This window comes from Chinchilla lanigera, unplaced genomic scaffold (assembly GCF_000276665.1).
Source record: "Chinchilla lanigera isolate Chin_1 unplaced genomic scaffold, ChiLan1.0 scaffold00007, whole genome shotgun sequence".
Taxonomy (NCBI): Eukaryota; Metazoa; Chordata; class Mammalia; order Rodentia; family Chinchillidae; genus Chinchilla; species Chinchilla lanigera.
In genome coordinates this window covers 30,491,106-30,515,840 of record NW_004955408.1, presented here as the reverse complement: position 1 = coordinate 30,515,840, position 24,735 = coordinate 30,491,106, and the positions used below count along the sequence as shown (strand labels likewise).

General features: G+C 47.9%; 1 protein-coding gene and 1 long non-coding RNA gene across 4 annotated transcripts in view; one reads left to right on the top strand and one right to left on the bottom strand.

Moving 5' to 3' along the window:
• LOC102008188 (core histone macro-H2A.1) overlaps nucleotides 1–18,310 on the top strand; it is a gene marked incomplete at its 5' end in the record, with an annotated part of 52,565 nt that extends 34,255 nt beyond the window's left edge. Inside the window, 4 exon segments of the mRNA XM_005376471.2 lie at nucleotides 730–829; nucleotides 7,410–7,499; nucleotides 9,529–9,703; nucleotides 17,558–18,310. Of these exon segments, the coding sequence (XP_005376528.1) occupies nucleotides 730–829; nucleotides 7,410–7,499; nucleotides 9,529–9,703; nucleotides 17,558–17,723 (531 nt within the window). The 3' untranslated portion in view covers nucleotides 17,724–18,310.
• Nucleotides 9,916–24,735, bottom strand: part of LOC102009353 — a 101,461-nt gene continuing 86,641 nt past the window's right edge. For all 3 annotated transcript variants that reach the window (XR_259727.2, XR_001231750.1, XR_001231749.1), the window contains one exon: nucleotides 9,916–14,971. This is a non-coding gene — a long non-coding RNA (uncharacterized LOC102009353). The remainder of the gene's footprint in view (nucleotides 14,972–24,735) is intronic.

Sequence of the window (24,735 nt, the reverse complement as noted above, 5' to 3'; positions counted from 1 at the left end):
TATAGAACCCAAGCAAAGTGCTCATAAACTAACCATTGGGCCTTGTCATAGCTTTAGCAGTAAGGTGAAAACTGTTTAAAAGATACATTGTCTTTCTGAAGAATTGCTGTTTTCTTCCTGGGTTTTACCAGAACTTCAGCACATAAATTATCCAGCTATTGGGCACATAAAATTAGATGTTAGTAAGCCACAGACCACTCCCAATACTTGCTACCCCTGAGCATGGTAGAGGAGTCAGCCAGCCAGTCACAGTAATGGGGACAGCCTTAAAGACCTATAGCCACTTGGAAGACAAGCTACTACCCAAGTCAGGTAGGACTTCTGCACTACCCTAGTGCCCAAGGATGAAGACAGTCCATATATATCACCACCTCCAGCCCTCCATACTGAGCTTTCTGATTCTGGGTCCTGACAGCAGCTTTACTTTGGTCCCCAGGTCACAAGTTCTCTTAAGGAAAGCTGATCCCCGAGTCCAGCGTGGCTTGTGCTTCCCTTTTGCCCTAAGCATAACCTCGCAGGTTCTGAACATTCTGCTTAGCTTGCTTCCTTTCAGCACTTCATGCGGCACTGGAATCTTCTGTTCCAAATGGATTCATGTTAGCCAGCAGCTCCCTATTTCCATCTGCCCAGTGCACTGTAAGTGCCCACTGCCCTCACCATGTCCAGGGCATACTTCTCTGCAACGTGCCCGCTCTCCTGTTATTTCCCACCTCATGCTTTTCTTTTCAGCTGAACCTTATTCACAGTGAAATCAGTAATTTAGCCGGCTTTGAGGTGGAGGCCATAATCAATCCTACCAATGCTGACATTGACCTTAAAGATGACCTAGGTAATTGGGGACGGGGTTTGGCACCACCAGCTGTCAGATGAAGAGTTATGGAACCCAGAATTTAGGCTTTTCATCTATGCAGACTTCAGAATGGTCAAGGCAAATTCACAAATCCATGACTGATGTTTGAGGGTAGTTGAATATTCAAGAAATTCCAAATGGAAAAGGTTTTGATATATTTCATTGAGTACAATTGGCCACTTTCCCCTCAATTTCAGATATATTACCATCTAAATTCTCTTCCATAATGATCAAACTGACTGCTGGTTACTTGGGGGGAATTTTAAAACATGTGGTTTTTGTTTTCTCTCTTTATTTTTTACTGAAAAATACCAGGTAACTACAAAATGATAGTTTCTCCATTTAGGCTTTTATTAGGAATGACACTCAAAGCTTGAAAAGACAGACAAGCTGCATTAATATACTACTGAGATGTCTTTCCTTCACAAGTAGATTGTTTTGCCCCAGATTGACCACCCACTGTCATTTCTTCAGTCTCTTCTGCAGTGAAAACAGATGACCGAATGCCACCTTACGGATGATATTAAACATCAGGGCCATCTCTCTAAATGTGTTCCTATAGAGGAAATTCTGCCTTTGGGCATGGTGCCTCCCTAACCAGGAGGGCAGACAGTTCAGGGTAAGCTGAGAGGTACCCTTCAGGTGTCCCATCCCTGTGCTCTCATCTTTTCATAGGAAGAGCTGTCAGCTTATGGCATAACAAAACTCCAGTCCTCTTAGGAGTAGAGCCTTGCCCAGGGACATAGAATATGCCTTCACAGAGGCAACATTATCCCTAACACCACAGTATGTCTTGTGTGCCTTTAGTTCCCAGCTTTGGTCACTTTTGTAAGATTGCGTATGTCCTCAGTGGGAGAGTTGCTGTTTCTCAGAGGGTGGCCCCACCTCATACAAACTGGATAAATGGGGCTAAAGATGTGGAGACTGGGACTCAAATGCTCTGCTTGGACTTGTTTTCCAGCTGCCTTACAGAGATACTTTTAAAAAGTCGCAGACTACAAAGAAGCAAAGATTTTATCCAAAGTACTTTTTAATAATGAAATACATGAAAGTAAGATTTACTAAGAGTAAGAGACAGGCCTGGAAAAGTATTTGCACCTGCTTAGGGGAAAAATAAAGCAGTCATTTAGATAGATAGATTAGGTAGGTAGGTAGGTAGGTAGGTAGATAGATAGATAGATAGATAGATAGATAGATAGATTGACTGATTGATTTGTACCTACTTAGGGGAAAAATAAAGCAGTCATGTAGGTAGATAGATAGACAGACAGACAGACAGATCTCCCTTTGTTTTCAAGAGCTATCCCTTGAAGGTAGACAAAATGGTTAAAGCTATAAGAATAGAAGTCAAAAGCATGCAAATTGACCACTGCAGACTAAATGGAGAAACATGTTATTTTGGTTGGCCTGATGGTCCACATTTTTTTTTTAAAGCAGATGCCATGTTTTAGTAGCCTTCTCAGTGGGGTGCCAGCTTTATAGGCTTTTGCGAAGTGAAATGGGGCATTCGTTGTTTTATTTCTTTTAGCCTTTGGAAATGATCTCATATGTGTGTTTCTTTTTTTGGATGTCATTCAAATGTTTAATTTAAACATGTCACATTTGATATTCCTCCTCCTCCTCCTGTCCTTACTCCCATCCACATGTGCGCACACTGCGTGGACTGATTGCCCCTTGGGCTCATATGTTGGACTCGACCAGGTAGGCCAGCCCTGCCATTGGGGCATTAGTAAATGTGCCTGTGCGTGGGTCTCGGTCCAACACAGTTGATCTACATTTGTTTACCTGTTATAGTTGCAAGTTGTACAGGCTGACATTGCCTCGATCGACAGTGATGCTGTCGTTCACCCGACAAACAATGACTTCTACATCGGTGGTGAAGTAGGTAATGCCTAGCTGGGTGCTGCCGAGTGTGTGTGTGCATGGTCAGTCGGCCGCCGCAGACAGCTTGATCCTTTGACAGCTATGCAGGGCTGCATTCATTTCACACTTCCAGCTGTCCTGACCATCCTGAGGCCTCCTGTGCCTGGGTTGTGAACTGAGGAAATACAGCTAGCCATTGGCCAGGGTCTATTGTGCAGCTCACTAGTGGGCACTTCTGGTTTGGAAACTGGCTCAGCAGCATTGTTTCCTCTCTTGCCTCATGAGGCAAAGCTTCGTTGGAGACTGGGTTCACAGAGATTTCAGCAGCAGGGAAGATAGGGCCAGGTGGCCTGAGTGGTCTTCAAGACTACTTCTGTGCCCTGTGAAGAACAGACCTGCACAGATGCCTGTACACACGGTTCTGGCACTCCCACCCAAATTCTGTCCTTGTCAGAAGCATGCTTATTCCTGAAAATGGCCTTACAGCCTTAGATGCACAAAGGAAACTTTCCAGATGCTCTCCCACATGCCAGGTTCTCAGAATGGTGGAACATGAAAGCCACCTCATTTTGATGAAACATCCTTGCACAGCTCTTGGGAAACACTGTTCTGAGCTCAGAACACACATCCTGCCACCCCTGGATGCTGGCAGCCTATTGTGGACTTAACTATCAGAGTGCTCAGTAGCTAAGGATGGCCAGGACAGAGCACTTGAGATGCTGCATCCTGAGGCTGCACATTTGCAGTGTGGGCATCAGTGATCTGCTCTAATACTACACTGAAGGGTTTATTTAAGCAGGAGGGACCTAAATGTAATAGAGAAAACTTATCACCAGCTAGAAGGAACTTGAATTCTAGACTTGCCACCTACTGGTTATGGAACCACTTACTCCTTGATCCTTCAGCTTCCCTATGAGATAATGATTAGAATTATGTGAAATGTAGGCGGGAGCCGCTTGCTGGGTGCCAGCCTCATGACTGGGGCTTGCTGAGTAGTTTCACACTTGTGTGCATGTATGATTTTATATAGAGATGTGGTAGGCCTGAAAGTAGTGTTGAGTATGGATTCATACCCAGCTTCCAAAGAGAATGGTGACATTCCTAATAAGTGCAGAGTCCAGTAATCTTGAATAATGAAGAGATCAGGACTTTCTTGGGTCCTGGACATGGGATGTACCAAAGCTCAGCACCCTGCAGCTGTCCAGTTCTACTCAGTGCCAGTAGCAGAGACTTCTGCTAACCATCTTCCCCACTGTAATTTGAGCTAATTACTCTAAGCATTTTGGATTTTGGACATGAATGGAAAGACAAACTGGATGGAAAGTCAGGATTTGCCAAGTCAGTCAGGATTTGCCAAGTCTGCCAGGCCAAAATGAAATCAGGCAATATAGGCAATTAAAATAAACTCCCCTTTCACAAGATTTTGGAGTTTAAGTGCCTCTAGCACCAAAGGCTTAGAAGAAAGAGGCTTCCTTTCTTAACCCATCACAGAGAGAAGTACTTATTTGTAGAGAAATAAATAAACGAACAGAGAAAAGCTTGTCCTTTTAGCTGGGAGTGACTAAGGCCTGGGTTCATCCTGCCATCCAGGCATTTGATGAAATGGAAATAATGAAGCTCCATGGGCAAAAGTATGTCACCCAAGCTCAGGGTGAAAAAGTTGGTTGACCTGCTGTGACTTGTAAAAGACTCATGTTCAGCAGGATTAGACACAGTAGAAGAGAGCTGGAAGGTTTGAAACAGGAATGCAACGAGCTAGAGAGGGACAGGCAGAGCCAGTTGTGTCCCCCAGAAGAGCCTAGTCCTTCCCAAACTGTGATGATGGATCTTGTTGGCATAATCATGGTGCTGATTCATTCCTCTGATATGCTTGCCCACAGCCAGCTGATAGGCACAAGGCAAGGGCATATAAGCAGCATGGGCCCAAGGTCATACTATATATCATCCCTGACACTGACACCACTAGAGAAAACCTCAAAGAACGAAAGGCTTCCAGGGCCAGAACCCAGTCTCCCAGAGCCTACCTCCATGCTTTCTTTGCTCAGCAACCCAGTCCAAACTAGTACTGACCACAGATACCTGTACAATACTAAACCAAAATATCAGATTCATACATGGCTTCAATTGGTTCCAGCTCCTACTTTCATGTGTGAGAGGGGAAAAGAGGAAGCTAGGAAGTAATCACTCCACTTCTCATTTTTGGTGTGAATTCCTGAGTCCCAAGACTGCTGGAAGAAGGAATTCGAGTGCAGGAATGCTTAGCCCCAGTGATTAACTTTTACCCATCAAAAGTTCTTTCTAACAGTGAAATAGACCACAGGCTTAGCCTGACATTTGTCCAAGCCTAAATTTTCGCTCAGGCTGTTTTGAACACTGATACTTATGCCTGCTTTCTAAGCATGAAATAATGTTCTTGTTCTCATGGGAGTAACACATGTTTATGCTTGGGGGCAAATAAGCCAATTGCTTTATGATTAACCCTGAAGTTAAGGCTAAAAAGTAAGAGTCTTACAATAAGAGTGTTGAAAATGGGCCTGTTTCTTGTTAAAAAGTACACGTGTGTCTACCTGAACATGTGCATACATATGTGTGTGTAGGAGTCAAGTCCTGACTGGATTGATTGCCTGCAACCTAGGATTCTATTTTTAAGTTTGGGAAATGCATTAAGTTTATTTTAACTTGCAATTTCACTTCTAATTAAAGTAATATTTAATTATAAGTATTTTAAAGTAAACACTCTTCCTAAGATAAAACACCTTTAATTATAAATCAGCCCATTTTCTTAGGAAATATTTTAAATTTTAAAAAGAAGTTGATCATCTTCATTAATATAGTACTGATTTTATTCTACTTTCCAAAGGTCCTGGTTCTCAGTAAATGTAGAGATGTAGAGAATGAGAACCTTAAATAGTCCAACCTATTGCATATTTGTTTTCTTCCCCTCAAGCTTGAGTATGAGTTAAAGGGGGAAAACTAGACCAGGGATCTAGCTGATTTGGGCTCCACATTGCTTTTTCTCAGCTGCATGGATATTTCAGGGGAACCTGTATTTCAGGTGAACACATCTGTGCTGTATCCACTTCCTGGTGGGTAGAACAGGGACAAGAGACCCAGAACCTGCTTCCTCAGCACACGGCCCCTTCAACTGCTGCCTCTGATGCTTAACTTCATTACAAACATGCAGCAGCAGGTAGGAAGTCACTGGAAGTGACACCTGCCATGTAAAGTTTACACTGCTTTTCAGGACAGTTGAAAACATGAGGGCCATCTGAGATAACAAGGAGCAATACAGGATCCCATCTGAAGCATCCAAGTTATCTCTCTTCTAAAGTCCAGCCTTCTTTTAGACAGCTGAGAGCTCCTCGTGGGCAGTAGGCTGTTGGTTGCATTCATTCACATGCTCTACATTTCTGCAGTGGGGAAGTGACAGGTTCAGTCCCTGCCATTAGCCCTGGTCCTATCTTCTTTTCTAACAATGCCCAGGCTATTTGCTTTTCCTTCCAGACAGTTCCTGGTTAGCTCACCTCTGTGAAACAAGTATGAGAATGAGGCAGGTTTTGCTAATATAATTAGACCTGGTTACTGCAGTGTAAATCCAAAGAGAATTTGGGCTGGTGTATTTCAATACCCCTTGACCGACATATGCCAGAATTGTGCCAGGTACATCTTGAATATTTCAAGACAAATGGTGAATCTTAAGGGGAGTATTTTATCCTCTTGTGAGGAAAAGTACTTTAAAATCTGCAGACCTGAGGAACCAGAGCTTAAGGAAGAACAAGGCTATATTCTGGCCAAATTTTAAAGGATAATCCTTTTAAAGGGAGCACCACTAACCTTGATTGCTGCTTGCTAGCTCACATAAGATGGTCAACCCAAAGTTGTCATAGATGTTGGTAATCTTGTTTGGGAACTTGGCTTTTATAGCAGTAAATGATAATCTGGCAAGTACCCTAATTCAAGAAAGCACAGTTCTAACTTCCATTGCTTGTTTTAAATCTAGTCCTGAGCAGATAGACAGCTTTCTAAGCTTTCATACAAGTTCATCTTTAAGCTCTGCTTCTGATGTTGCCCTCCTTTCCCTAAAATGATTCCAAATCATTAGTGTAATTAAGAAAATACTGTCTGAGGCCATTTTCTTTTTGTATTCACATATGATGCCAAAGCTGCAAAATAGGAACTAAGCATGTAATGCTTGTCCAGAGGTGGCCAAATATGAACACTTTCTTCTGGGCCTCCTGCCAGGAGGAGAGCTGGCTGCCTGATAGGAACATGATCTCCTTTGCAGACGTCCTTATTTGGGCCCTCTTCCCAGAGATGGGGAAGAAAACCCGGGGTGGGTGTTAGCCTTGAAAGCCAGCACCAGCTGATTTCTTATGCATGTGAAGAGTATGCAGGACAGGCATATTTTCTGGGAATAGACATCTCATCTCTGGCAACATCATCCTGAGTTTGACCCAAATAAGGCACAGCAAAGATATCTAGGGAAAGTAGCAGTGCCAGAGTGATAACTGGGCTATGGTAAATCCCTTGTAGATTTCACTTCACTGAATTAGCCAAAGCATAGTTCCTGTTTTGCAGTCTTATAGAAATTTAGCTAGTCAGATCATCTAAAGTATGTAATCACCTGACATGTTAAGTGTCTCTGTGTGTTGGAAGACACAGAGTGGCAGTCTGACCCTGCCCTGTCCTTGTTTAGGAAACACGCTGGAGAAGAAAGGTGGCAAGGAGTTTGTGGAAGCTGTTCTGGAACTCCGGAAAAAAAATGGGCCCTTGGAAGTAGCTGGAGGTGAGATGGGGAAGCCCCTGTGCTTATTTGGGTATGGCATGTGTGGTATTGGGGAGAGAGTTTAGAATTCAGGGGTGCAAATGCATCTCCAAGGTGGAAAGCCTGCGAGCTTTACTGCTTAGAATTTTATCATATGCAAATTATCAAGAGAGCTTAAGGTTTATGAAAGTCACCTGTGTAATTTTTTAAAAAGTGATTTAAAATACCTTCTAAATGGCATCTAGACTAGAAATTTTAAGGAATTATTGAACCTGAGATTGGCAGATCTTAGTGCTGGGAATTACAGACAGCAATACTGAGCCATCCGCAAAACTGTTGGTGAAAGATGCAAATCAATAATCTTCACTCAGCCATCTGTATTTTTAATGGAAAATATATAGATATATGTTTCTCATTTTCCACTTGTACCTTTCCTGATGGGAGAGGGAAGAATATGACTGGGAAACTGACATGAGAAGTACTTCTAAGACCTAGAGGCAAGGTGCTTATAGCTGCAGGCCTGAATTTGGAATTTTAGGTGGACAGAGTATGCAGGACAGAGCCCTCCTGAATGTATGCAGGAATGCATTGTGCCACGTCCGAGCTGTGCACGAGAGTGGGCCCTCCCCCTCTTCTCTATGGGCTCTGGTTTTCTCCTTTCGCTCTATGAGCCTCCATGATCATTCTGTTTGTCAAATCCTGCTTCTGTTTTAAAAGTGAATCTCAATAATTACTTCCTAACATCTACACAGGCCCTTTCTCAGTGGTGCCACTAGGCCTTGCTGTTGTTCCCCCAGTCAGGGGTAGTCTTGGGCCTACTGGGGTAAACAAGTGGCGTTCCCTTTGCTGATCTGAGCCTTTGACTCCTGCTCTGCTGATTCTTGTATTGCCTGTAAGGGGCATGACAGGAGAAGAGCGAAAGTCCTTCTCATTGTTCCACCACTGTCCCACATGTGCAGAGAAAGGTGCACCCAGCCAGAGGCTGCTGGCCTTTCCCCAGTCCCTTTCCTACCAGTGTTTCTGGTAACTCTCAGAGCAGTCTAATTGGAAGCAGCCTGTTGCCATCATGACTAGCTCCGCTGGTGAAACTGCAGGTCTGCCTGCAACAAACCCATTAGATTTAGCATGCTTCAGATATTTTTCTTGTTTCTAAGAGAGATTTTAGAAATATTTCAAACTATTTTTTTAACGTATAAAGAAGAGAATAAGATATATCCCTTTTCTTCGGCCCAGAGATAATCTCTGTTAATGTTTCTTTTCCATACATAATTTAGCAGTGGCTTCTTATTTGGACAAACGGAATTAAACCTCCAAATGGCAGGTTGCTGTGGGGCAGCACTTCTGCCCAGAGCTTGTGAACCGTCACAGAACGAAGCCACAGTTCAAGCTCAGAGCCTGGACTGTTAATTTAGAGCTATTCCTATAGCACCTGAGACACTGCCCACAAATCACTCCTCCCCCTGTTTCTCCTCTTTCAGATAGGGAGACAAGTAGACCTGAGGCCTGGGTCCATAAGTATGACAAGAGGGAGACAAACCCCTGTGGACATATGCAGCTGGAAATCTGTTTCTCTTTCAGGAAAAGCTGCATCCTAAAGGACCACTCTAAGCCTGCACAACTAGGTGCAGTCAGTCACCCAGTGAGGCTGGCCACAGTAGGCAGCCAGGGAGCTCAGCACTTTCCTAGTGGATTTGTCTTGAATAGTGGCTGGGAGATTTAGAGGTACATCACAGTTACCATCCTGACACATCCAGTGGAGTTAGGTGGATAAGGTTCTGCCTCCTGGGAGCACCTGCATGCTTCAAAGGTAGACAGAGGCTCTGCTACAAACTTTGTTAAAATTCCTGGTAGGGATGCTTCCAGCTTTCCAGGGGTGGGATTGGCTCCCTGTTGCCTTTCTGTGTAAGGAGAATAAATCCTGAACATTTTCCTAAGCTGACACTGGAGTCACAGCACAGCAGACAGCTGTGTTCCTCCTTGGACACTGGAGCCGCAGAGTGGGCTGGATTTTGGCATCCTGTGATACGTGTTTCTGTCTCATCCCCTCCAGCTGCTGTCAGTGCAGGTCACGGCCTACCCGCCAAGTTTGTGATCCACTGTAATAGCCCCGTCTGGGGTGCTGACAAGTGTGAAGAACTTCTGGAAAAGACAGTAAAGAATTGCTTGGCCCTGGCTGATGATAAGAAGCTGAAATCCATCGCATTTCCATCTATTGGCAGCGGCAGGTAGGGGACACACGTGTTATCATATCCATCATAGGTGCATCTCTCTACATCCATGGCCCTTAACTATGGAACTGGCACTCTATAAGGCCTCCTGAGGCTGCTTTCATGCCTTGCCTCTGTCAGGAAGTCCAGAAGCATGAACTAGGGAAGAATGGAAGCATTAAACAGTGGTGAGGGGCAGTTGAAAGAGATAATGAGACATGAGGCCCAAGGATGATACAGAATGTGATTTATGACAGCAGGTGTCATCATTGAAGGGGATTACAGAGACTTGGGGAGTTCAGAAGGACACTAAAACTTAAGTGGAGAAGGCAGGAGGTGTGAATGGAATATAGGAATGCTAAAGAGTGACCTTCCCAGAATAAGCCTGGAACTATGCGATTTGCCTCCCTTCTCCTTACCTTTTTATTCTCAAGCATCCTTTACCTCCTGTCCCATTGCTCTAGTTGATCTGATGGCCTGCGGATGAACAAACAGGACCTGATGGTACTGAACAAAGAGTTAGGAGATAATACGACAGTACTGGGCCTGGCTGCATCATAACCCTCAGATACCCCAGATAGACTCACCAATGCATACTTAACCCTGAGACAGACAGACAACCCAGAGGCACACCACTGGCAGAGTAGCCTTTTAAGAGCAGAGGATGCAGGTAGGATTTTGCTACATCCCACTCCTTCCCTGGATGCCCACTTCCCAGTGCCAGAAAGCAGTATTCAGATTCTTTGGGGGTATTGGTATTAGGCCTGGAGTAGAGTCCTGGCTTAGCCTTCTCCATGGCACATAAATGCACCCAACTCTGTAAAACGGGCATAATCATCCATCCTGTGTCATGTCTTAGGTCTGTTCTGGAAGCTAAAGAAACTTTTAGAGGGAGAGTATATTGACAACACTGCCATGATGCGGGGGCCTATCAGAGCAGTGCTACCTCAGAAATGGGGCCTCACTGCCTGTCACTTCTCCAGGGCCCTCCTTGCCAGGGTTCTAAGTCACCAGCTTCTAGAATGCTGGAGATTGAGCCCTGAAACAAACAGAAAAGGCCTTTAGAAAGCTGTACTTGTTAGCATTTGGGGCCAAAGGGGCCGTGCCAGGATTGCTGTAGTGGCGCGGCTTGGATGGAGCACCTACCATTGCTCCTGAGCCCTCCTGTCAGGAGCAGGGCCATGGGGCAGCAGCAGTGGCATCTCCTGAACCTCAGGCTGCACTGTCCTCCCAGGTAACCCTGTGCAGCCATCCTAGGCCATTGCCATGTATGGAAAGCAGCTCTCTCACCCTAGCACTTGCCTTTCACATTCACAAGGAACAGAAAGAGTGGAGTTTTGTCTTTTCCCATGAGGAAGTCCCTATAATTCTACCAACACTGACATTCTGTGCCTCGGGTGGTGCCACAGCACCAGCTCTGAGTGTACTTCCTGTTGGGTTGCTCAGAAGGCCCTGTCCACAGGTAGATACTGCCACCGTCCCCCTGGCTCACCCTTTCTCCTTGGCCCAGTCACACGTGATCACTGAGACCCACCAAAAGACCCCACTGAGGAGCTCTGTGGCTGCGCCTGACAATGATGCTCGGGAGCCTTTTACTGCCACCTCTAACAAGCAGCACAGGGGCAGGATAAAGACTTCCTTGCCCAGGCCCTGGTTCGAGGGGACTGAGAAGGGCGCAGGAAAGTTCCTGAGCAGAAACCAAGTGAAAGTGCAAGCCTGTGCCAAAGTTTCTGCACCCCTATGTGGGAGGATGAGCTGGGGACTCCCACGTGCTTCCTGTTGTTTTAGGCAGCCTTCTCCATTTTCAGTCCCTGGACTTCCTTATTCTAATCTCCTATCAAAAGCATGCATGGACCACCATTTTAAAAGTCAAAACCATTTAAATACATATCAAATAAAAAGTTAACAGAGATAGAAAGAGCACCTGGCATGCACAACATGGTCACCAAGCATCCAGTGACTTAACCTGCCCTGGAGCTCTGGAGGTGTTATAGGTGTCAGAATGAGTCCCCAAGTAGATTCAAGACCTTTGTTTTACTTTTACAAAGTAGATCAGAGTTTAAGTAGCCGTACTTCCTGTTTCTTCCACCCTCCCACGGGTTTATCCTTTGTCATGGTGCTGTGTGACCTTCCACAAATGAATCAACTTTGCTGTTCCCTAACTTTCCTTAACAAGTGAGGCCATAGGGAGTACCTTTGCTCACAGATGGCTCTGAGGCTCAGTTAATTAGTGCTTTGGATGCACTTTGATCTACTCTGATGAAAGGTGCTTCCGAAGAGCGAGGCAATGGGAGCCTTTATTGGAGGTAATAATTTCACGCTCTTTCATATGGCTATTGGGAAAATTTTAATTGAAGCATAAAAGTAATTCCCATAAAAGAGCATCTGTTATTACAAACTTATTTACATTTTTCATGGAGTAAAAAGTTTTTTAAAATAATCAATTGAAAGCTTTTAAGAGGGCAAAATGCCAAAGGCAGCACATGTGCCGTGCTCCCTGGGCCCACATCTGTCAGGCAGACCTCGTCCCACAGCCGTGGAAACAGCTGCCCTCCCTTTCATGAGGAAAGAATGGGATTACACCAGAGCCAGCCAGTAAATCACAGGGGGTTTAGGAGGGGAAATAAAACTGCTTGTTTGTGGCATCCAGTGTCTCTGGCATCAAAGTCATGCTGAAATTTAAAGAATATAAATGCAAACACGGATAAGAGTAGGAGTCACTTTCTCTAGGGGAAGCCCGGCCTCTCCAAATGTGAAGGCTGACCAGGACCCTCCTGGGTGATGCCTTCTTCTTTAGCCTGTCTGCCCTGGCTGGTGGTGGATGAGACACTCCCACTTGTAACCATCCTAGTCACAGTATCCATGGACACCCTACTCCCCAGTCTCTGTCTGACATTAGGAGACATCCCCTCTCCAGAGCAGTCCACAGGGAATGACTATTTTGGGGGCTTTGATTAAACTTTCCTTAGATTTATAAGCTTGAAAGGAAAGATACCTGTGTCTTTTAAGCCTCCATCTATCAGGATCCACACAGCCCTGGACACCTGCTGAACCCTCTGTCTGTGTTATCTCAGAGCAACCCTAAGAGGTGAGCACTATCCTTAAATCCATGCAAAGCCAAAGAACCTGAAGCTGAGAGGGATTAAGTAATCACCTCAGGTCACATAGCCGGGCAATGGAGCCCCTGCCCAAGCAGTCCCTGTGCCAGTCTCAGGGAGCCTGGGAATACCTTGTGCTCCCTGACCTGCCCAAGCAGTGCCATCAGCCTTTCTGCTCTCTAGGCCTTAGGTTTAGAGGTAAAAGAAATAGATTGAAACCAATGAGCTGACCGGAACTCCTCACTAGTTTATTTGTGCCCTGCAGCGATGCTACTTCCCAGCTGCCTCATCGCCTCTCCAGCCCCATGTAAGGAGCCATCGTCCCTTTTGAGTGTTCTTCCTCTTAGGTACCACTGTTCTCCCCCTAGGATCCTGATGACTCAGTCTGTACCTCTGAATGGAGTGGCCTCTGGCTAGGACAAATTTAAATTGGCAGTGGTTCAAAAGCCACACAAAACTGGGGGAAATGGTAAAGGCCAGGGAGCAGCCCGCAGCACAGTGGGGGAAATCTAAACCCCGTGCAGAAGTGTCCACATGGGAAGTGACAGCCGTTTCGCACATCCCTGTTTCTAAGGCAGAACGCCCTACCCACCTCTCACACAGCCGAGACACTTAGACAAGGGGCTTGCCCCAGCTGAAGAGCAGAGTCCACCTGCACCCTATGCAGCCATCAAGGCAGGCTCCCAACCTGTCCCTCCATGACAACTGCTTGGGCTCCTCCCTCCCCAGGCTGCAGCTGCTGTCCATGTGAACCTCTGCAGTCCCCACACACCTGCTGCTCACAGCTCAGCCTGTCCTGTCCCTGGAGGGTGAGTTCCCAGAAAGTGGGGGTACTAGTGAGGCCACTAGGGAAGGCTCAGCAGAGCTGGAGGAGCTTGAACCTTTTCTCAGGTACATATCCAAGGAGGACAAGCATTCTGTGTGTATACCACAGCCATCACTGAACAGGCTGACCCAAGAGCGTATCACACAGAGAGAGGGTCCCCTGACACTAGTCTAGGGCAATGGGGACCAGGAATCTGGGGAAAGACTATTCTGGACACAACTGGCATGACACAGGGGCAGCTTACACCTGTGTTAGTCTGCACAGAGTAAGGCCTGAGCAGGAGTAGTGTGATCAAGGCCCAGACTATGTTGGGAGGCACCTGGCCCATGTGGAACTGAAGGCAGAAACAACCTACAGACAGGGTGGGGCTGAAAAAGGAGGGAGCGTGGATGGGGAAGCATCATCCTCACGAAGTATACCCTCAAAGGACCTATTTCATTGAAGAAAACTGATGCTTAGCAAGGCCAATACCCGCCCCCCAGGGCAGCTGGGATTCAAACCCAAATCTGATTCTGCAACCGAAGCCATTTACCCTCTTACTCTGTGGCATCTGTTCCCTTCTAAAAGGCAGACAGTGCAGCCAGAGGGCAGGTGACTGTCACAGAGCTGGAGAGGAAGTCACAGAGACCTGGCTAAGCAGGAACAGCCATTGAGAAAGACGGTGGTTATGCAACCAGTGAGGGAACCAGCCAGCCAGAAGCCAAAGCTGAAAAGTGGACAGGAGGCTCTCGCAAGGCAGCCAGCAGGCCAGCACCACACCAGAGAGCCTGTGCTGTGCGGCTGCGTGCAGCACCAGGGCTGATAGCTCTCCCGAACACCTGGGCATTGTAGATTGGACTAACAGTCACCCATGCACTGCTGTCACAGGACGTGAGGTGGGGTGGCCGTGCTTCACTGTGTTAGCCTTTAGAAAGACCCTCTCAGACCATCCACTTAAAAGATGGGCACTTGGCGCTTAATGGCATTTTGTTCCATACTGTGCCTCTCATTCCTGAGCACGCCAAGACCAGGCAGATTCAGGGCTGACACTCAGATCCTGTGTGGCACCAGGAACCCCAGAGCTCCTAACTGCTCAACTTCTCTGCCCTGGGATGGTAGAGCTGTCAGGCCAGCTGTACGTCAGCAAAACTGGGACTGGCTTGCCCGTACTGCTGCATGAGAGCGTGGGGCTGTGTATAAAGCGTGAATGAGAGCCTCTCGTGCATCCCACTGTGTTACAAATGCATCTAATTGAGGCAACTAGGAGACATTTTGGGGGCCTACCTGAAAACATCAGGAAAGCCATTTCCTCTGCCTTTCTGGCTGGCAGCCTGCATGGTCTCGAGCTCCCAGTCTCATGGCACTTGCTTAGTTTGTGGTTTCCTAGGACAGAGAAATGGCTTTGTCAACATAAGATTTTCCTAGAAACGAATTCAGACTCATGAACTTGCATCAGCAACCTTAAAGATTGGGTATATTCTGGCACGACAGCCTCTTAACAGGAGGTTGTGCCTGTGTGGGTAATGCTGATCTAAAACCTTTGCTCCTTACCTTCCCCCTCACCTGTGGGTTAGTACTGTGTGAGCTCTGCTTATAAAATATATGCTGGCTCTGTGTGGAACAGTGGTCCTCAGAGTGGTCCCCAGACCTGCAGAATCAGAAACTCCAGGTAGCACCTGACAAGCTGAGTTCCAACAAGCCCTCCTTCTCTCTGGTGCTGGCTAGAGTTTGAGAATGTAGAAGAACAGAAAAGAATATTCCCTCAGTGAAAGTCTCACACCTTTTTCAGGGGTCCAAGGCAGAAGACTGGAGAGCCTGTGTCAGAAGTGCTGGGCCCAGGCAGGAGTGACTAGATTACTTTGGGTGCTCCAGGGAAGCTCTTGAGCCTCCCACTCAGCAGGAAAGAATGGGCCAGGGCCACACTGTATGCGTCACACCACAGCATGGTACTTAAAGTTAGAGCCGCCGTGAACTGTGCAGACCAGCTCCTGGGAGGCTTCAAGGCAGACACAGAAAGAGACAAGCTGGGCCCATTAGTTCAAATGACGCACTGCCATTCCACACAGTCCCACAGGCCCTCCCTCAGCCCAGCTTACCTGTGCAGGTGTGAGGCAGGACGGGCAGGAAGGGACCCTTGCTGGGGCAGTATGGAGTTGGGGGAGCATGGTCCTCCCAGCTCTCAGTCCTTATGCACCTAGGTAATGTCTGCACACAGAAGCCTGCCAACTCCAGAAGCCCTTGGCTTCCCTTGGCCCCAGCACAGGGGAGCCCAGCCGCAACTGAACAGAGCTTGCACTGCTGGGAGGACCCTCCTAAAATGGAAGATCAAATTGACTTTCTCCAGCCATTCCTGACATGTACCTTCCAGAAAACCTGCCCTCTGCGTTCTCGATGCCTGTGACGACAGTCACAGCGGCTGCAGCAGGCTGAGCTTTTAGATCTGAGAGTAGGCATGGGTGTCGGGCTCGCTGCCCGCTCTCCTGGAAGACTTCTTCCTACACAGTCCCCACCCTCTCCAGCTGAGCTCAGCTGTTTGTCTGGAGCCAGCAGGGTCTCTTGGGAGAAAACTAGAAGGTCCCGAGAGCTCTGAGCCATTCTCGGCTTGGCTGCCTTGTGTGCACTGACTGTGCACATGTACTGAGGAGCATCTGTGTGGGAGGGAGCCCTGACCCAGGTAACACCCCACTAAATGCCCTTAGGCTGGGAGCATGTCCTGGGGCAACCCCCACCCCTGCCCCCGTCCTCTAAGAAGGTGCTCCATTCCTGAAGCGCCCAGAACTCCGGTGTCTCCACTCCAAGCTGTGGGCGAAGCTCTGTATGATTCACAGCAAATCCCAGAACAGTTTCCTCCTGTGGGCCGGCAGTGCTCTCAGCACTGACAGCAGCGGAATGCTTCCAGCTCTCCAGGGGACAACCCATGCCTTAAAACGGAAACATTCTCACTGCACCTGTTTGCAGACGTGTTCACCTGGCCACAGGGATCCCCCTAACAAGGGACCAGCCCAGATGGCAGGCTGGGCTCATACTTCAGAGGCCAGCAGGTTTGCAGATGTGCCAGTGAACAAAGAAATCCCTGTGAAGTGGGCCCTCTCCCTCAGTGTGATGAACTGCATAATGGGATCACCAGGTACTTGAGTCCAGGGTCACCGGCTCCAAGTTCAGGTTATTTCCACCGGAACGGGCAAGCTGCCTTGGTTGTACCACTTTCCTTTGGGTGCCCTGGGTTGTTAGTGTTGACTGGGAGCAGGCTCAGGCACACACAGATCCATGAGCGCCAAGTCTCAGTCCTGAGTTCACCTTCCATGTAAGTTCTGAGCTCCTCTCTCTAAAAATTACTTCAAGTTATCACATATATGGATTCCAGTCCATTTGGAGACTTGGATACTGTCCCCAAGATGAAAAGGCCACTCGGCCCTGAGTTGTTCTGTCCCCATCCCTGATGCCCTGGTATTTAGGGTGGCACCAGCTGGTATGTGTTGGGAGGTATGTGTAGTCCAGCAGTACTTGCAGCCATGAAATCTAAAGGTTGGTGTGAAGAGTGTCGGGGGACAGCAGCCAAGCTGGGTGCCTTCCTAAAGACCCTCCAGCCATTTCTGAGGCCGACACCCACTGGGCCATCAGGAGCCCTGGCTGTGTGGTCCAGGCACAGCACTAGTGGCAGGGATGATGGGAAAAGCTTGCACTACCCTTGGACAACGTAATGCTCACCACAAAACACCCTCCTACGGCTTGCTGGCTGCCTTTCAGAAAACCTCCCAGGTGCCAGAAAGCTTGCTGCTCACTGCTGCATGGGTCAGCTCTCTGCCATTGCCTGTCCTCCATTCCGTGGGCACTGGGCTTCCTCACACAAGCAGCTCAGTGGACACGGGCCCAGCTTTAGGGCCTCCTGTGGGAGGGGGTGCAGGGAAGGGGCAGGTCCCCCATCATAGTGGCTGCCTAGCTGCTGAGTGTTTGCTTTCTCTCCTGCAGGAATGGGTTCCCGAAGCAGACAGCAGCCCAGCTCATTCTGAAGGCCATCTCCAGTTACTTTGTGTCCACCATGTCCTCCTCCATCAAAACGGTGTACTTCGTGCTCTTTGACAGTGAGAGTATAGGCATCTACGTGCAGGAAATGGCCAAGCTGGATGCCAACTAGGCTGAAGAGCTCCAGAGCCAACCCATGCTGTCCCCCACCCCAGCCCACCCCCTTCAAAAGAAAAAAATCCCCTTCACTTTTACTGGGAGGCGAGAACCCTTTCATTTTCAGTTTTGCTCATCTAGGGAAAATAAGGTTTTGGTTTCCAGTTTAATTGTTTTTGACCTTCTAAAATGTTTTTACGTTAGCACTGATAGTTGGCATTACTGTTGTTAAGCACTGTGTTCCAGACTGTGTCTGACTTAGTGTAACCTAGGAGATTTTATAGTTTTATTTTAATGAAATCCTGATTGACGCAGAGCAGTGGGGAGAACGGTCCCTTTTACACGTCGCAGAAGCCAGGAAGCCCTGTCTGTAACCGTGTGTTGTGGTGCTTTATTGTACACCCAGTGGCGTTCTTTTTACTATAATTTTTTTTCTCAGAAGAAAAATCATGAATTTGCAACAGACCTAATTTTTATTTACTTTTTGTCTTAATGATGGATTTGAAAATGAAAGATTTAAAAGGCAGAACAGAATCTGTTGTCCTTAATTATATTTGCAATTTGGAATTTGTGTGAATTGATTTAGTAAAATGTTAAACTGTTGTTGCGACTGGCATGTTTCAAGTTTTTGTGCTCATCAGTGGCCAGTCGTGGGACGGCTTCCCCGGTCACAGCATGAGGGGGCGGACGGCCCACCCCTCAGGAGGCTGGGGCAGTGGGTGAGGGGCCATCCACTGGCCCCCAGTGGCTTGTAGAATTTATAGAGTCTGTCCTTTCAGTCTTGCGACCGTAGGCAAGGGGCTGATCCCATTCACCACTGAGGAAGGGACGCACAAAAGCCACATGGGTGAGAATGTGGCAGGCTGGCACACACAGCCCAGAGCTCCAGACTCCATCCTCCCATCTGCCCCTCAGCCAGTCGCTGTGACTCATGACTGGACCCGGGTGCCCAGGGCCGCTTGCCAAGCAGAGCTGCAGATACCTCACGCTCTCTGCTGGTGCTGTTAGGCCAGTCACCCCTGCAGCACAAGGTCCCTGGCGGGGGGCTCTGGAAGCTTTGCAAGGCGAGCTGCCACCCGAGCCCAGCTCCCCAGAGTGTGCAGCCAGCTTTTACATGCCTGCTTACAGCCCGGCCTGCTTAGGGATAGAGTCTATTTAGGGATCCCAGCCAAACCAGAGGAGCTGAAACACGTTAGCAAACATACTTTTTGCTTCACAGAGTACTTAGGCCTTAAGCTAAGTTTGCCTAACATGCACAGAAGCCTTCTTCCCTCTTTTCAAAAAGTGCTCCCTTCTAAAGCAGACTTCACAGGAAGAAACTTGTAACACCCTGCAGAGCATGGATGCACGCTCTTTCTTTCCAAAGAGCCTCATGAAATGAGAATGGAAGGTCTAGAACAGGGGCGGCAAACATACGGCAGGAATGCCTCAGTGGGCTCTGGTACCACTGAAAGTGCTAAAACGTTCACCATCGCTGGTCTAGAAAATCATACAACCAATCTTTTCGGTGAAAGGCAACAACTTCTAACCCAGACCTGGAAAAGCAGTTTTTCCAAATTTCCTTTTAAGTGTCAGGTGTTATTAAGAATCTTAAAAGTTTTTTACAACATCTTTGCTGGGTCTAGATTATGTATTCCCATTTCTTGATTAGACTACGGGAGAGAGAGAAAATATCTGGTGTTAATTTTTTTTAGAGGATGCATCTTAAAATGATACCACTTCATCATAATATCTGGGAACTGTCTGGACAAACCAGACTGTGCTACCCTCCAAGAGCATTTTTTCCACAGGTAGACCCTGCAGGCAGGATGAAGGGTAAACGAGCCAGTGTTAGTTAGAACACTGGTATTTGCTGTGTGCCAGGCACTGTACTGAGTCCTCCACGGGCATCATTTCATTTGCTGTTGCAGTGACACCTTAAGGCAAGTCCTATTTTTAGATACATTTCATAGCTGAGAACACTGAGGCCAAGAGAAGAAACTTGCCTGTTATCCCAGTGCTAATAAGTGACAAACAGATCAAACAGTGATACAGAGCCCCCGAAGGAATGCTAATCAGCAACAAGAGCGTCTGTTTGACCTCTGTGGTATTTCCAACCCAGATCCTGAAATATCCATCTCAGGCCATTTTACTGAACACCTAGAAAGAAGTGAGGGTCAAATGGCTTCTCGCTTTCCTTCACATTGGAAAAATACCACAGAAACAAATGCTGTATTTTTTTCAAAGATCATCCACTAGATGTCGCTCAAAGGATTGGGAAGTATCTAGAGAAAAGAGCAGCCAGTCTCTGCTCTTCCCTGTGATTGCACAAAAGAATAAATTGCATTTGTCAGGCCTTGCGTGCAGTTTTTGCCATAATCACCTAACTGTTTCTGAACTTTGACTAATTCAAAGTACATCATGCCCCTGAGACTTGGGCACACTGAAGAAATTCTCAGTGAAACCAAGAGAAGGAGCCAATGACCAGTCTGGGATTCCTATCATCTCTAAACCACCCTGTTAGTTTTTAAAACTGATCAAAAATTGTCCTCTGACATCTGCCTTATGTTTAAAGGAGGAGAAAAACTCATTAGAGTAAAAAAAAAAAAAAAAGGTTCAACTGCAAGGAATCTTGAAATGCACACATGCCTCTATTCCAGAGAAAAGTTTACAATTAGTAAGATATACCAAGAATAAAATTTTCTTGAGGGCAGAAACCCCCACAGAATCCTGAGGTTAGTGTTGTGCAGCCCAGCCCGGCCCTCCCTGTGCCCTAAGTTGTGTGGAGAGGCTGGCAGAGGTTGCTACGCAGCAGAGCCCCCTTCCCCCTGTGACCCAACAGTGGCCATAGTCAACAAACAATCCCCGTTCCCACTTGTTTTGGAAGAACGACCTTGCTCTCTGCAGCTGGGCTCTGTCCTGAATAATCCAGACGATTTTCTCAGCACTCCTCCATGCGCCTTTTGAAATTATATGTGAGCTCTAACAGCACTGTGGCTCCAACTGGAACTAAACTGACAGTCATAACCACTCTGTGTGTGTCCTCTACACACATCATTTCATTTATTCTCGTGGCACCCCCGTGAGGAGTGTGATGTTATCTCTTTTATAGATGAAGAAACTACAACACAGAGAGGTGAAGCATATTCTTCAAGGGCACACCTCTATATAAGGTAGAGCTGATATTTGAACCCAACTCTGTCCAACTGTATAGCCAGAGCTCTCTCCACCCTCCCTGGAGCTGCAGTCTAATTTGGTATCTGCTATAAGTATTCTATTCTCTAGTTAGGCAGTGTGTGTTGCTATTCATTGACAAGGCCCGTGTGGCTGACTCAGGGGATTGAAACAACCTATGAGATGAAAGAGGCAGAAAAATATGTACTCAAGCAACACAGCAATCAGCTGGACTTGAAGAGTGCTTACTATCTATTCAGGCTGGAGGCTTTCAGTAAAGGCAGGTCAGACAGTGTCTCCATCCAGTGACAGAGGCTTAGAGCAGGATGTTCTGCTCACTGGGTCAGAGGGTTCCTGGAGGGTTTTCTGGAGCGAATAATCTAGTGATAGACTTTGTAGGAAAGGTTGGAAACTTCTAGGCCAAGAGAGCAAAGCAGTGGATGACAAATGCCAAGCTGGCACATAGGCTGCCCTCCCAGCCCCAGCTGGGGAGTGCCCAGGTCTCCTCTGCTGAGAATCCCCAGTCTGCACCTCCTGCTCCCACCCACGACAGCCACTTCAATCCTGGCTCTGCTGCCAGCCTCAATTCTTGGCATTTGGAGATGTCCACCCATGGGTTTATCTGTCTGGCAGAATTCTTCCCATCTGAGGTCAGGTGGCTATATATCCTCACAGCTACAGCTAGCCCTAATGGACAAACTAGCTTACCTAAAACACAAAGAATAAATGGTTAAAAAAGAGAGACAGACAGACAGACACTAATTTCCAGAATCCCAGCTCTCCCAATCCCAGGGCCGTAGGCTGTCCATGCCCAGCCTCTCTCAGGAGATAGGAGCCCTGGGTAGGCCATGCCGGGCGGGTACAGGCAAGCCTCTCATTTCCCTATTTGTCATTCAGGCTGCATTGTCAGTCACCCTGGTCCTAGGGGATGGTTTGGCCCATGTACTCTTTAGCAATTGTGCTGTTTAATTTGCACTGCCAGCTCCACCGTCCAGGTTATCTTGGGAGCTAGCCGTGGTGCCGCCTTTCAGCAATCGGCCTAACAAATCGCTTGGGGTGGAGAGGGGTCCTGACGCCCACCCCACCCCACCCCCCGAGAAGAAAGGGCAATGCTTGATGGCAGGGGTGAGGCCGCCTATTCTTGGGCTTTTCTATTTATAACCTGGCCTGTTGTATTTGCTTCTGGGGGTGCGGATATCAAAATATTATCACGTGATCTTCCTGCCAGGAGAGGCAATAATGCTGCTCATTAATCCCCAGCCGCTCACCACCCTCCATGCTCCTGGCAAAGGTGTGTAAATAGATTGGCCTTTCCCTGACCCCTGAAAACCAGCCCAGCCCCAGCCGCTTTGTCAAACTCAGGGACCAGAGTGTCTTAGAAACACTGCCTCAGCCATAGGAGGCACTTCCCTCCTCCTGCTCCTCCTCCTGCTCCTCTACCTCCTGCTCCTCCTCCTCCTCCTGCTTTGCTCCTTCCTTAGCAATTGCCCCACGCCCAAGCACACACACCCCTCATGTACACAGGAGCCTCCAGAGCACTGGGTTGGCAGAGAGCAGAATTCAGGGACATGCAAATAAACATCTTCCAACTTAATCAGAAATCTGGGGCTCTGCCTCCCATAACACATAGCTAAAATTTCTCCATGAGCAGTCCTCCTGGGCCTGTTTCACCCTGCAAAATGATCAGAACTATCCACAGATCTGCCAACAGCCCCCTCTGGAGTACTTAGAACAGGTCTCCTGGGACTCCTGTTAGGATCTGCCAGGCACAGCAACCATGCTGCACAATGATTTTACACACACACACACACACACACACACAGTCAGTGCATATGTGTCCTGGCACACACTCAGCAAGTCTTATGCTCTCACCAAGAAGCCCTCGAACTGTCCTGCTGGGCACAAAATAGAAACTACTCCAGTATCACAGGTTGAAGGTCCCCAACGGCTTCAGGTTTATAACTTCACTTTGAGGAGGGCTAAAAGCTTAGAATCCCAAGACAACACCCTCTGTGTTTTATGTCCAAGCCCTGAAACCACAGAGATGATCCAGTGCAGAATAATAGCCTTAGAACACACAGAAGCAGGAGGTCAAATGTGCCTTGCTGGCTGGAGTCCCTTCTGGCTCTGAGCCCTGTTTGGGCAGGTGACTTTGATACTAACACCATCAGATGTCTCACACACGTGCGCGCGCGCGCACACACACACACACACACACACACACACACACACACCCGTTCATGAGCCTGGACCGAGCAAAAGCCCCAATTCCTTCTGACACAGGCTGATGGCATATGCCCTGCTAACCACCATGGCTCTTAGGTCGGGCCCCAGGCATGACCTTCTCAGCACGTCTGCCTGTGCACTCCCTGGCCAGGCTGACTGGGAAACCTGATATTTCTATACCTTGAAACAACAAGGCTTCCTAAGCTTAAGAGAATAAATTAGAGTTGAGTTCAAGTAGGCTCAGCTGCAGTGGATGGGCAAATTGATTTGCTTCCCATCTGGGAGATTAAATTCCACTGCCCAAAAATGGCAGCAGGGTAATGAGCTGTCAGTCAAACACTGCAAACCAGGGCCCAGTGCATAATTGAAACCCAGCAGCCCCTCATTAGGTTCCATGGAGGTCCTGGCTATGGAGTCCCACCTTGAGAGGCCTCGCACTCCCACCAGAGTACACTTGGCCCTGAGTCTGCATTCCAGGAAACACCATCTCTGGCAAGCACTGGGCTAAGTTTAAGGAACTTCCACTGGGCTCACAGTACTCATGATGTATTTGTCCACAGTCACGGAGAGACCACTAGACTTAATAATGGGCAAATGCAAACAACCGGGATTGCACCAGTTGGACTGCACCCAAGAGACACTGCTGCTCAGGAGGCCTTCGCCTTTTGTCCCATGCCTACTTAAGTGTTCCCAGCCACCTCTGGGCTTTTCAAAGGCAATATCCACCAAGTCATCAGTATAACCCCCTCAACCCTTTATAATATGCAGCGCACATCTGTGTACACACACTGTGATTTAACCCTCACAGCACCTTGAGATGTAGTATCAGCGTCTCCACTTTGCAGATAAGGAAACTGAGGCCTGAAGAAGTTGGAAAGCTGGCTGCTAACTCCTCCAGAGGCCTGGAAAGGGAAAAAGGCCAGCCACTCTCTCCAGCCTCACCAAACACTTGCCTTTTCTTCATCTGTTCTTATCCTGGAGGGCCACTCATGCCTGGAATTTAGCTCTTAGAACATGCCAGTTGCTCACCAGGCCTGGTTCAACCCCACAGGTTTCCACCCTTAAACATCCCCTCCACCTCCTCCAGGAAGCCTTCCTTGACTTGCTGTCTGGACAAGGCACCCTCTCACTGTCCACCTTGCATGCTTACAGCCACAGTACCATGCCTTCCAGACATCTGCCTGGCATTTACATGGCTGTAACACACTGCATGCCACATTGCGTGCATTCCCCAAACCCTCTGGGCCAATCCCTGTGGTAGGCTCTGGGGACATAGTGGTAGTCAAGGGAAGGAGAGCCTGCCCTCCACAGAGGCGGGGCAATGCCTGAGCACCTGCTGCACCCACAGGCCTCAACAGAGGGCCTACGGCAGGGTGAGGCTCCCTCTCGGTGGCTGCATGAGTCACCGCCAGGACTCAAAAGCCAGGTAGCATGCAATGGGCCTGACTCCGACAAGGATCAGGGCCTGTTGCGGGGGTGTGGTGTCCTCAAAGACATTCCTAACACCGTGGCCCTGGTGACAGCCAGGGGTAATGCATCTCACTTCCTGTGGGAACATGGTGGCTTCAGAGTTGAGTCTCATGTTGGCATATAGCCCAAACTCAGCTCCCTCTTGTCATCCTGCTAATTGCAGCCCAGATCTCATGGCA